We start from the raw sequence: 13,716 nt of genomic DNA on the forward strand, positions 1-13,716 counted from the left end.
AAGACTGATCAGAGATGCAGCCAAGAGGCCCATAATCACTCTGGATGAATTACAGAGATCTACAGCTGAGGTGGGTGACTCTGTCCATAGGACAAAGATTTGTCACACATGGCATAAATCCGGCCTTTATGGAAGAGTTGCAAGAAGAAACCCATTTCTCAAAGATATCCATAAAAAGCCTTATTTAAAGTTCACCACAAGCCACCTGGGAGACACACCAAACATGTGGAAGAAGGTATTCTGGTTAGATGAAAACAAAATTGAACTTTTTGGCCGTAAAGCAAAACGATACGTTTGGCGTAAAAGCAAAACCTTGAACACACCATCTCTACTGTCAAACATGGTGGTGGCAGCCTCATTGTTTGGGCCTGTTTTTCTTCCAACTAGACATAGTCAGACTCACCTCTATGGACCCCTTGGGCTCTGGCACTACTCCTCTTGAGGGGAGTTGGACTCTGTTCCACTCTGGAGTTGCCCACGGGGAGTGACTCAGGGCCCGTACGTTGAGATTTACCCCGGTGGATGAGAGGGTAGCCTCCCTCCCCCTGCAGGTGTGTGTGTGTGTGTGTGTGTGTGTATGTGTGGGGGGGGCGATGGGGGGTCCTGACTGTTGTTTGTGCTTATGCACCAAACAGTAGTTCAGAGTACCCACCCTTTTTTGAGTCCTTAGAGGGAGGACTGGAGAGCGCCCCCTCTGGCGACTCCATCATTCTGCTGGGGGACTTTAATGCCCACGTGGGCAATGACTGTGAGACCTGGAACGATGTAACTGGGAAGAACGCCCCCCCGATCAGACCTCAAGTGGTGTTCTGTTACTGGACTTCTGTGCCTATCACGGATTGTCCATAACGAACACAATGTTCAGACATAAGGGTGTTCACCTGTTCACCTGGCACCAGGACACCATAGGTCGCAGTTAGATTATCGACTTTGTGGTCGTGTCATCGGACTTGTGACCGCATATCTTGGACACTCGGATGAAGAGAGGGGAGGAGCTATCAACTGATCACAACCTGGTAGTGAGTTGGCTTCAATGGTGGGGGAAGATGCCAGTCCGACTTGGCAAGCCCAAAAGTATTGCAAGGGTCTGCTGGGAACAGCTGGCAGATTCCCCTGTCAGAAGGAATTTTAACTCCCACCTATGAAAGAACTTTGCTCACGTCCCGGAGGAGACGGGGGACATTGAGTCCAAGTGGACGATGTTCCGCACCTCCAAACCCGGGCGTGGGAGTTTGGTGAGGCCATGTAGAACGACTTCAGGATGGCTTCAAGGAAATTCTGGTCCACCGTCTGGCATCTCAGGAGGGGGAAGCACCGTCAATACTGTGTATAGTGGGGATGGGGCGCTGCTGAACTCAACTTGGGATGTTGTGAGTCAATGGGGAGAATACTTCGAAGACCTCCTCAATTCCACCAATACAGCTTCCCACGAAGAAGCTTGAGTCTTTGTGCTCTAAGGCGGGATCTTCTATCTCTGGGGTTGATGTCACCAAGGTGGTTAAAAAGCTCTTTGGTGGCAGGGCCCGGGGGTGGATGAGATTTGTCCGGAGAGGAAGGTCCATCGGGAAGTCGAGTCTCGGATTCAGGAGGAGCAATGTGGTTTTCATCCTAGCCGTGAAACAGTGGACCAGCTCTACACCCTCGGCAGGATCCTCGAGGGTGCATGGGAGTTCGCCCAACCAGTCTACATGTGTTTTGGTGACTTGGAGAAGCCATTCAACGGTGTCCCTTGGGGAGTCCTGTGGGGGGGTTCTTCGGGAGTCGGTCAAAACATGTTGATATAACATGTTGACATAACCGTTATGTACAGTACTAAAGATGCTTGACTTCCTGGATACATATTTTCATCATTTTAGCATTCAAGGCTTGTTGGAGCCAAACTGAGCAAAACCCCCATGCACCCCTCCCGAGCTCCCACAAGGATAATATATTCATCAGTCAGTGTAGACCTAAATTGTAAATGAGTCCAGCATATAGTTAATTTGATGAATGAAGCAGTTTGACGTACAATCTGACAGGCAGTGGTAGCTGGTCCAGGTCCCAATTTTCAAACTCAGAATGCTATGACTGCTGAAGATCAGGTTTTCTGTTGCTTGGATTAACAGCACAGGCATACTCTTTAAAAAAAAAAAAAAATAGTGTGCTGGGGCCTACTCAGCTTTACTCAAACTCAATTCAAACTTGGCACACTTAAACTTCGAACCTGATCATAAATAGTTTGCTTTCAATTTAGATGTTGTTGCTCTGCAATTCAGCATTCTTGCTATCTTCTCTGTATGCCTGTCTACTCCATCCACTCACCTTATCCTCCTCATCCATAGGTTCCGCTGAATTAATTTTTTTTTCTTTTTGAAGGAAGTAAAAACAAGTCTGTGGAGCTTCTGACAAAATAACCACAAACACGTTTTTGTTATTTAAATTCAGGTCAGTGGTAATCTCTTGTTTTGCCATCTGGAAAGATTTTGATGCCGATTGTGTGCAACTTTCGGTCTCTCAACATACATGCAGCCCAGTTATGGAATGTTTTTAGCTATTTGGAGGAAGAGAAACCGAGAGCTGAACGACTCAGCAGACACCATCAAGCATACTGTAACTGTAGTTTATGGTGATCACAGGTAGACCAACAGGTAAATCCTTTGTTTTATTATTCACATTGTTCTGAGAACCTGGGTTTAAATCTGGCCTTGCCTGTGTGGAGTTCGTGTTCCGCCAACATGGGATTTCTCCAGGAGGAAACTGGACTGCCTGGAGAAATCCCACACAGGCACGGGCAGAGCAGGTAAACTCCACACAGCTGGGAAGCCTGGATTTTGATCTCATTCCTTGGAGCTGAGGCAGATGCACAAACGAGTTGTCCACCGTGCCACTCCAAGCAATCCATACATACCAAAAAAAAAAAAAAAAAGTAAGAACTGAGATCAGAAATAAATGTAAGACTGTGAAAAAACACCAAAAAAGTATTGAACGCATAAAGAACTGGACATACAAAAAGCCATGGAAAGCCAAGACACCACCTAAAATCTATCAATAATCAAACAGCAATTAAGCCGCTTTGTCAGTCCAAATGAATATCAGCTAGTTCACTCCTAATTGACGACATAAAATAGGTCTCATTGTCAAGGTGTTACTAAAGACACATATTGAGTAAGACCATCCACCCATTCATCAATTTTCTGTAGCGCTTATCCTCACGAGGGTCGTGGGTGTGCTGGAGCCGATCCCCGCTATCTATCATGCTAGGCAGGGGAAGACCCTAAAATGATTGCGAGCCATTCGCAGGGGACATATTTTGTAGACAAACAAACAAACAAACCATTTACAGTCACATTCACACCTACAGGCAATTTAGAGTTTTAAATTAACCTACCATGTATGTTTTTGAGGTGTGGGAGTAAACAGAAGTACCCGGATAAAACCCATGTTTTAAATATCCCATATTGCACAATGGGTCACATAATATTCTGTTATGATTACTTTAACTCTTTGATAGAATGTAGGAATCAAATTGACCTTTTACCAGATTAATACATGTTGGTGTAAATGTGTGTTTTTATTAGTTATCATGGCTCAGTGTTGTGTTTACCGAGCATTTAAGTGGGCTTTGCTCAGCATAGATATACTATATTTTGTAAGGACTGTTACCAAATACAAATTTGGACTGTGGTCTGTACTGGACACTTTGTCCTACAGGGGGTTCTACAATGTTTTGTTAGGAACAACATGCAATAAAATATGCACCATGTTCAGTGTGGACAGAGTGAGTTGACTGTTCCATTGTACAATATAGTGTTATGCCGGTGCTGTACCAACAGAACTTTTTTTAAGGACCTTTTTGGACTGTGCTACATATGTAATACAGATCGAGCGTTGGGGAGGTAACTGATAAAATTTTTCATCAAAGTGAGGATGATTTTCATACCATATGCTCATTGATAAGATCGACATGTTTTCTACCAATTTTAACAAAATCCACGCTAAATAATACACTGTACACTTGTTTTTTTAACAAGTACAGCCTGCATTATTAAATAATTACAGCCTCAATCTCTGCTTTTATTACTCCATATCTGAAACTATGGGGAGGGTTTTTTTTTTAAGCCATAAACCTACTCGGTTTTAGTGTTTTATCCTTACATATGGAAACAATCCTGCTGCAAGTGTTTCTTACGGTGATGATTAAGGGCAGTGTAAATCTATAACTATATAGACTTGTAATGCTATAATTGGGGGAGTGTTCCATAAATAAAAGTGTGTTTGAATGGGCAGAAGGGTTTGTGTGCGTGTGTGTGTGCTTGATATTTTCTTGAAAGTGACTTAAACTGCAGTTTTATCAGTCCGTGTGATGACATACAATATAAAATAAGAATGCGAGTTTATACGAAGGACAAAATATAATTTTTCCCCGTTAATTGTCACAAGTTCACAAGCTACTGCCTCCAAAGAAAATCAATAATAAGTTGGCTATTCACCAATCAAAGACATTAACCAGATTTCCAAAACAAATCATATTTTAAAATCATTTTTATTTATAAGTACTTTCCCTTTATTAACCGCACTGTGCGCATGCTTTTAATCCCTAAAGAGAAAAAGAAGACAGCAAAAACAAACACCATCGATCAAAAAAACAACTAAAAAGATAAACGACAATTAGAGTGTTTTAAAAGAGAGACCTGACCTACTAAAACGGCATAAATAGGCAGTTTCATGTTGTTGGACATTTAATAAATTGCTACGCCATTAACGTCATAGTTAATAACAATTGCCATAACAACAACAACATAGGAGTGAGAAGTACAGTAAAAAGTGCACCATCATCATTTTAACTTAAAAACTCTACAGCTGCCAAAGATAATTTGTTAATGATAAACTTCGAACAATATAGAAATGTTTACACGACAACTGTTCAACAAAAAAAGGAAGCTATCATTGTTTATCGTTCTTTTTTTTTTCTTCACTAAAGTAGACGATGTTGGATTGATTAATCCTGCCTTCATTAGATTACCATTTTTTTTTTAATTCCTTATCATCATCAGAACTGGGCACTGGGGCCCTTCCAGTACAATCAGATAGCCACTCGCTGTTTTGGAAACTTAAGTTCGGTCCCTTCAATTGAAACATGTATATAGCAGGACAACCAAATCTCCAATTCAGACAAAATAGCAGAACCCCATCCCAATTCAGCCCATCTTGCCCAATACTCTCAAACCTAGCTCCCCAAATTCATCTATATGAGCCTATATTTGCTAATGAGTTTTCTCACAGCAATCATCGCTCAAAGCGGCCTGTGATCCAACTGTTCCCGGTACTGGCACCGAGCCTCCACCACCTCCACCCTCTCCACCTCCTCCACCTCCACCTCCAACTCCTGCCCCACCATCCCGCAGCTCCTTCTCCCTCCTCTCCCTCTCCACCGCTTCCTGTTCACTTTTGCTGCTGGGAAATTTGTCCTTGTTGTTCTCCTTTTTCCACTTCATTCTACGATTCTGGAACCAGATCTTCACCTGCCGCTCCGTCAGTGCCAGCGCGTGCGACACCTCGATGCGGCGCTTTCGGGTCAGGTACGGGTTGAACAGGAACTCCTTCTCCAGCTCCAGAGTCTGGTAACGGCTGTAGGTCTGCCGGCCTCGCCTCCTTCCAGCAGCTACTAGGGAGGAGTGACAAAAAGACAAGAAATTGGGAAACGTACACCCATATGCCATTTTGATACAATGTGACAAAAAAAAAAAAAACCTTAGGCACATTTACAAAAAAAAAAAATCATCTAATTTCAGTTGTTTAATACTGCCTTGGCTTAAAATGAGTAAATGACTCAGCCTCACAGTTCTGAGGACTGGGGTTTAAATCTCAGCCCCACCTATGTAGAGTTTACATGTTCTCCTGTGCGTGGGTTTTATCCGGGTACTCCGGTTTCTGCACATCCCAGAAACATGCAACATTAATTGGACACGCTAAATTACCCCTAGGTGTGATTGTGAGTGCGATTGTTGTCTGCTTCCATGTGCCCTGCAATTGGCTGGCAACCAGTTCAGGGTGTACACTGCCTCCTGCCTGATGATAGCTGGGATTGGATCCAGCATTCCCACTACCCTTGTGAGGATAAGCGGCTCAGTAAATGGATGGATGGACTCCCATGCTGAAAAATTGGTTTAATATTTTAAACATAGTCAAGGCAAGCCTGATTAACAGAGCAAATGGTGGTGGCCCATTGAAATACAGGTCTTTCTATGAAGATAAAGGAAAAAAGTACATTAGGGTAAAAACACTTTCATAAAAATTATATCACTTGCACAATGTTGGCCATCGACATTGCAGATACAAGTGCATAGACGATCCAAAGTACTCCGTTATTACACTGTTGTCTTTGCACAATTGTTATAACGGTGAAGACAAGCAAAACTTCTGACACTTTCACACATTCATACATACGCATTCATATTTCAGAAATAACGATTTTTATTGATTTTGGATGAATGCGTAATTGTTATTGTACAAATATAAAATTGTCGCCTCACCCTGGTACTTCTGTACAAAGATCCCCCTGGTGTATTGCAGCATCATAACAGGTCTCTCTCCGGTGACATTTATGGTAAAGACAGCTTGTGTGACAAAGGACTGTTTGCCATATTAAGCAATAGGAGAAAAATCTCGTGTTTAAAAAAAAATAATAATAACTTGTATCTTCAGAAAATATTGCAAATTTTGACACTTAATTTAGCGCACACAACGGCAATGACATTTTGGCAATAAAATTTGAAAAATATTATTTATAAATAATTGTTTTTCTTAGATACAGCGATGACCTTTTGATGGATAACACCTGCAAATAATTCAAATACTCACATCAGTAAAATGAATTGATTTTCAAAAGGAAATCCACTGTGCCATTATTGATCAGACCATATTAAAAATTACCAACATAGTAAAACACACAAGCGACTATTGAACCAATACTATGGTGCGTTGTTGACCAGTACATGAGACCGGTACACAGCAGAAGTAAAACTATGAAAGACGATATTGTGTAAATATCTGTAATATTTAAACGGATATATCATTTATGTCATAATTGTGACACATTTGTTGCTTCAAAGGATCCACGATGATGTAGATAACGATTTTCAGAATTAGTATTGTATATGTTACACCACACATCGAAAGGGACTAGTGGATAAAGTCCTTTGAATGTTTTTAATTGGAACATGTGTATCAGTTGTACATGATGATTTTGCATTACACAGACATCGATTGATGGTTATTTTCCAGGAAAAGAGGGGAAATTAATTTAGTTTAGCATTTGTTTTAATCATGTGGACCCAAACATCAAGTATTTTCCCCATAATGCAGTGAGTTGAAATAATACACTATAGTACTCCAAATCCAAACAAAAGGGCTAGCTGCAACATATGTAATAAACGATTAAATTGATTAAAAAAAACTGATAACCAACTGAGGGAATTTGGTTTGTTCTCCGTGCACAGGCGGAATGTTTTTCAGGATTGGTTTCCCTGGAAGAAAAGCTTTTAAATTCACCACAACTTCAATATTAAGATTGTAAATTATTTATAAACCCAAGCTTTCTCCGTTATATTTAATTACTAATTTGCCTCTACGACACTATTCACGGGCGTCAAAGACTGATACGCTTTTCCTGCAAATAGTCGCCGTTATAATTCATTAAATTCACTCTATGATACTTTCGTTTAAATTTCAAACAGAGCAGTTTCTCAACTGGGTGCAGTGAAACAAAAATGGAATATACATTCTTAATTTTAAAACTCAACATGATTTCTAGTGCAACACCATCGATAAACATCAAAGGAAGATTTAAAAAAAGAATATGAACTTATGCAGGGAATGCTAGGCGTCCAACTCCCGACAGATTACACACATGGGGTATTTATGTGAGTGATTATATTTCCATAAAACTGTTTGTCCTGCGCTTTGATGGCCTGCCATAAAAGGGGATGAATGAACCACACGGACAAAATATGCTACTGATCATAAAGATTTAACATTAAAACATTTTTTGCTGAAAGAACGTGCAGTTTCAATGAATTGTGATATTAAATAAAGATACATTCTTAAACCCGAATACAACTCTGTACAAGTGATGCACATTATATTTTATGCGCCAATGAATGGGTGGACAACTCCATACGGATAACACTAATGAATACGTTTTGCCTTGTACCCGTTTTAACATTTTGGTAAATTATGACTGAAATAGACGCCCGGTGGTTGTAAATAGGGGAACATTCTCAAGAGTTTTGAACAAGATTCACTTAAGTCTTCAGATGCACAAGTCTCCCTTCAGCGCTGATTTATTGAACTAACACACAAAAATATGAATCATGTCTGCTATTATCACAACAATACTTCAAAATCATTTTTAAAATTGTACTATTAGGCTTCTTTATTATTATATTTATTATTAATAATATGTTGTAGAGGTAATATTTAATACCATAGTCGAGGAACGTTTTTAAGATGCACGGAGGCTGCAAACGTGTTGCGCCTTTTCCCGTTTTGATTCTGACCGCCAAAGCGTTAATCTCTAGGCTAATATTGTAACTTGGGGCTCCTTTGACGAATCCGGTCTTTGCTCGGTCAATATTAAAAGCCGTGAAACGTGTAGAGGTGTCCGGACAATTAGTAAGCACAAGCCAAATAACCGACAACCCTGGCAATAGAAACAAAGGACTAACGCGTTATTTGAAGCCACTGCAGTTTACACAGGCTTGGAAATGTAAGTGAATTTGTATACATTATTTATTTTATTTTTTTTAACCAGAGGTGATGAAACATAGCCGCTGCGTGGGGCAACAGGGGAAATGATCTGTTTAGCTTTAATCATTATTTTTGTTTTGACTATGGTGAGCATACTGTGAAATCATTGTGGTCACTTGCAATATTCTCCCAAACCAAATACAGTAGTATCCAAACAAATCTTTTGCAGAAACACTCACAATAAAGGCCTTTTTAAATATAAACTCGACACTCCTCCTGTCTTTTTCGCACACACAAATGCACATATTTTGTGTGTCCTAAAAATGACATAGAAGGGAAGCTCATTTCTTTTTCTCTCTCTCTCTCTCTCTCTCTCTCTCTCTCAGCCTGCTGTCCCTCTTTCCCATGCAATCAGCAAGGGCGCCGTGGAGCTGAATAATTCACTACGCCACAAGTAAGTCGTAAAAAGGCAAAATGCAGTCAAGGTTTAACTCACGATGGAGCTGCGTGTCTAAAGCAAGACTATGAGAGTTGCTCATACTATCAAAAAAAGTACTTCATTTTGGATTGCGTATGATTCAAATGTGGTAAACTGACGTAAATGTTCCCTCTTCCCCAAGAAAATAAACAATTAATGTTACTTTAACGTTTTAATACCGTGGAACCAATATACACGGTCAAATTTGATAAATTCCAACATCCTTTTCCCCCAGTGTACTGCCAATGGTTTAAAAAAAAAGTTTCCTTTGAGTTTACTTAATTAGAACTGTACGTGCATCGGTTGCACACGATTAAAATGTAATATTACGTCATATTTTGAGGAGAACTGTAAATTGGGTCAGTTTGTCCCTTTTTAGTCACGTGAATCCTATGTCCATGTTGAAACTAAGTAGATACAAAGGACTTGGTTTCCAGTGTACTGTACCTCAAACAAATATGTCCCATCTGCTGGAGACGAAACGTTTTGATGAGGTTCACGTCTCCCTTCTGGAGTCTGCTCCCAACACACACAGTCACACCTAAACACGGACACACACAAACACACGCATACACCATTCTTTCCATAGTCTGCTTCCTTCCTCTGTTTGGCCGTTCACCACAGATTGGTTGGTGCAATTTAAACCCTGAAGTCATTCACAAGTTTCGGAGCTGGCAATAAAACAATAAACACGTATTTGTGCTCTGCTTTGATCACAGGAAGCCCCAATTACCTTCACGAAATAGAGAATCTCCAAGTTTCGCCCATTGTTTCCCACCAACTCTCTAATACCCACCCCCCCCCTTTCCTCCAGCGAATGAGATCATACAGTTGTTCCCATCGATTTGACAAGAAAGTGTGGAAACCTCGAGAAAGAAAGTTCTCACCTTGCGGCCTCATCCAAGGAAACAGCTGAGTGGGTGAAGGGCTCTGGTCGGTTCCCTCCGCGTCCTCGCTGCTGAGTCCCGGTGCACCTCCCAGTTTACAGTCGCTGTACTGGACTAAGTCTCCGTCCTGCGCCCCGAAGAGAGTCTGCCGTTGCAGGGCGTCATATCCATAGAAGTTGCCGGATTCCCCGTGGCACGTCACTGCACAGGGACTCTGCTGGTACGGATTACTGGGCAGTGTTGAGGCGCTATGGTGATAGAAGTCCTGGATCTGAGGAGCGTGCTGGAAGGTGGCACCGGAGCCCGGACCATACACGACGGTGGGCCGGCTCCCGGCAAGGTCCTGCGCGAATCCGCACTCGTAGTAATTTGGACGTAACGAGTCCCCGCTTTTATATTTGGAGAAGAGTGAGTTGACGAAATATGAACTCATGTTTTCTCTTTTGTTTTCACTTCGTTGGAGTTAAGGCTCTAAGTGACCGGCAGCGCTCAATTATGTTTGTCTGCTTCGGTTGTGTTTTCAGGCTCGAGAAAGAGCACCAGACAGAGAGAGACGGAGGGGAGGGAGAGAGTGAGCGAGAGTCTGTTGTGGTGTTCCCCCTCACGGCCACAACTGACGAGCTGATCTCGGTGACGACAGGCAGCCAGAGCGGGAGCAGACAATGCCGCCACCACAAACGCAATAATTTTCACACCGATTCCATGAAATATCCAGCGATGGAGAAACCAGAGAAGGGGGAGCGGAGGAGGAAAGGCTGGTGCGCATCACAATTCCGACGTAAGTGTTGAAAGCTGGAACCCTGTCTTTGCTCTCAAACGGCTTTTCTGTGATTTACTCTTCTGCAAATGACTTGTTTCATATCCCCCCCTCTCTCTCTTCCTCTTTCTCCCTGTCTCTTTCTCTCATTCGCTCGCTCGCTCGCTCGCTCTCCCTCTCAATCATTCACACACACGCACGCACACCCACATGCACACACACACTCACACACTCGCGCGCGCATGCACATGCACGCACACGCACACACATTCACACACACCACACTCTCTGTCCACCCCCCCTCCTCATCTTCCTCTGTACTGTGTGTGTTTCAGGATAATTTGCATCTATTATCAGATCTCCGTCCCATTGGCTTCTCCGCGCACAAACAAACACGCACGGGCGTGCGCACATTGACTGCAGTGTCCTGCTGGCGTTGGCTGACTCGCGTCGAATGGAAAGGGAGCGAGGGGATGGAGAAATATGAAAGAAGAGAGAATGAGAAGGAGAATGAGTGTGCGTGCATTTGCATGTGAGTGTGCACTAAAACAGACATTCGAATTTAGTCCATTCAAACATGTAGGTTGAATATAATTTAAATCTGTAAAATATCCTATATTATTTGATTAAAATTGAGGAACAGAGGATGATATTACGTCGGTTTACAACATTTTGATCATGGGTAATGGAAGATTAAGTCACTGTATGTGCGCTCGCTTTCATAAAAGTTTTCACCAAATGGCGACACGTAGAATGCGAAACATAATTGAAGAGAGATAAGAGGATGTATTCTATGCATTACATCCTTGAGACAACCCCGTCTCCATGAATTGCCAAACACTTCTTTTCTTTCGCATGTGTCAGCAAGTGTAGTTTGTGCTTTGGAGACAAACGAGCTTCAGGGTCTGGACATAGCATTCTGATAATTGTGTAAATTCGATCTTCATATACATGCGGGAAGCGGGGCTGGGTGGGTAATCAGCTACAGAAAAACGCTATAAGCGGTTGAGACAACTTCAAAGATCCATAAAGCGAACGGGCTGCTGTTTGCTTGTTGAAGTCCTAACATCACCGAACAAAAAAGCGGGGTTATAAGCGCCCTTTACTTGAGGGAGGCCGTAATTGCCCTTAACTGAGCAAGAATACCACGGCTTTTAATGATGGTTCGTCATGCAGATGCCCACCCACCCCACCCCCGCCCAACTGTGAGCCGTGCTTCCTAACGAGGGTCAAGTTGTTATATGCTTTTCCTTTAGATGATCCGACAGGAGAACAGTCAAGCGCACTGATTGAACCCCAACAGTATTTAGTAAATTTATTCTTGAAGTCTTTGAATCGTTCATCAACGTCTGAATGAGGTCCTCTTATAGCCTCCGTGTTCTGTCATTTCTTTTAATTCTCATTGTGACTTTAGAATGTGTTGATATAGGTCCAAATAAAAGTTGGATCATATGTATATTTATTTTGAAGATTATATCGAGCTGTAAATCACAATAGTATACAATACAGTCAAAATGGTATACGTTCTATTTCACAACACTGGAAAAAACAATTTCAATTTACTTGGTTTGAGCATGTATCAGTTGCACAAGCGGGGGAGATGACTTCAGTTTACCACATTTTCATCTTTCGCATCACAAAAAATCTTAACGTATTTCAGTGAAGGAGTATGCAATCTTGTCATTATATTTAGACTTCCTACTTGATTGCACTGATATCAACACTCCAAACAGTTAGTTCAATCAAGTTCTTTTGGAGAACACTACTGTAACGTGCCTAAAAAAAGAGAACTATCTACTTACCCACGATACACATCCGCGGTCCCTTCAAAGTATTCGGAGAAAACAGATATGTTCTTTTGTTTGTTTCTTCAATACAATACACCAAAAAATCAGAGGCATGCTATCAGTTGTACCTAAAGAAAATAGATATATTTTGAAGGATTCTTTTTCATGTTAGACTAATCTACATGTAGCCTTCCATGCACAGTAACCTGCCCCCACAATCCACAAAAAAGGACAACAAATCTGGGTTGTGTACATATCATGAAACAGTATTGTGCGTTTGAACGGTCACAATAATCACTATAAGGGAGGGATGGGTCTTCTCTTAAAAATGGTACAAGAGCGCCATCAAGTGGAAGATTAATATTTGATCGAGTATTTACTTATCTTGCTTCTGTTCAATTCCACGCATCACGTGAACGACTCTAAAATTGTTTACTCTGGTTGCAGACGATTAGTAGCAGTCATTTGGGGCTCAAGAGAAAAAAGATGAATCTGTCAATCACATTCATGATTGCTAATGTAATCACTTAAATTGAGACTATAAGTGTGGCGTTTAAATAACAAATACAAATGTACTAACCGAAATAATATTTTTAATAAACAACAATTATGATTATTATTATAATTATCATCACCACCACAGGTCATTGATGCTATGGGGGTCCACACGGCTGACTTTGGTGCGGGCAGTGTGGGATCATTCCCGCTCAATGTTGGTGTTGAGTTGTATCCTTTGACCAAATGTCGACCAGTTCAGCGCGTAGTCTGCCTTTCTCCCGTAATTAGTCGAGATTTTCTCAGCCTTCCTGCGATCGTTGTGAGAATCAGGATGGATATCATCATCATCGTAATCATTATTAATGTTAGTTAACATTCAAAAAGTATCCCTGAATCCTACGGTTGATGCACTTCTTATATGAAGAGAAAAATTCAAACTGACACTGATGAAAATACATAATTTAATGCAAATTGGATGACCGTATTAAACTACTGAAAACATAACATTGAGAATAAATTTCTTTTAGGTTTAGTTTAGATAATTATGCATTTTAATGTCAATATTTTTCAAACACTAATTCA

General features: G+C 41.3%; 1 protein-coding gene and 1 long non-coding RNA gene across 4 annotated transcripts; one reads left to right on the forward strand and one right to left on the reverse strand.

The window, feature by feature from the left end:
* Positions 1-4,503: 4,503 nt before the first annotated feature.
* Positions 4,504-10,623, reverse strand: LOC133514509 (homeobox protein Hox-B8a). Of its 3 annotated transcripts, XM_061846269.1 has the most exons (3): positions 10,093-10,623; positions 9,653-9,746; positions 5,344-5,641 (listed from the first exon to the last, which is right to left on the reverse strand). In XM_061846269.1, exons 1-3 carry the CDS (start codon positions 10,523-10,525, stop codon positions 5,476-5,478), a joined length of 693 nt encoding a protein of 230 aa, XP_061702253.1. In that variant the 5' UTR covers positions 10,526-10,623; the 3' UTR covers positions 5,344-5,475. The 3 variants fall into 3 exon arrangements, with proteins under 3 accessions (XP_061702252.1, XP_061702251.1, XP_061702253.1); XM_061846268.1 differs by lacking the exon at positions 9,653-9,746 and having other exon boundaries at positions 4,504-5,641; XM_061846267.1 differs by lacking the exon at positions 9,653-9,746 and having other exon boundaries at positions 4,504-5,644.
* LOC133514512 (uncharacterized) lies at positions 10,364-13,273 on the forward strand. The gene is made up of 3 exons (XR_009798811.1): positions 10,364-10,500; positions 10,617-10,870; positions 11,185-13,273. It is a non-coding gene; the product is annotated as an uncharacterized LOC133514512 (long non-coding RNA).
* Positions 13,274-13,716: the final 443 nt, after the last annotated feature.

This window comes from Syngnathoides biaculeatus, chromosome 16, assembly GCF_019802595.1.
Source record: "Syngnathoides biaculeatus isolate LvHL_M chromosome 16, ASM1980259v1, whole genome shotgun sequence".
NCBI classification, from domain to species: domain Eukaryota; kingdom Metazoa; phylum Chordata; class Actinopteri; order Syngnathiformes; family Syngnathidae; genus Syngnathoides; species Syngnathoides biaculeatus.

Excerpts from the sequence above, each read along its gene's own strand:
- LOC133514509 (XM_061846267.1), bottom strand. The coding sequence starts at position 10,525 with ATGAGTTCATATTTCGTCAACTCACTCTTCTCCAAATATAAAAGCGGG. Across the intron at positions 5,645-10,092 it reads TCCTTGGATGAGGCCGCAAG|TAGCTGCTGGAAGGAGGCGA; the intron begins GTGAGAACTTTC and ends ACTCCTCCCTAG.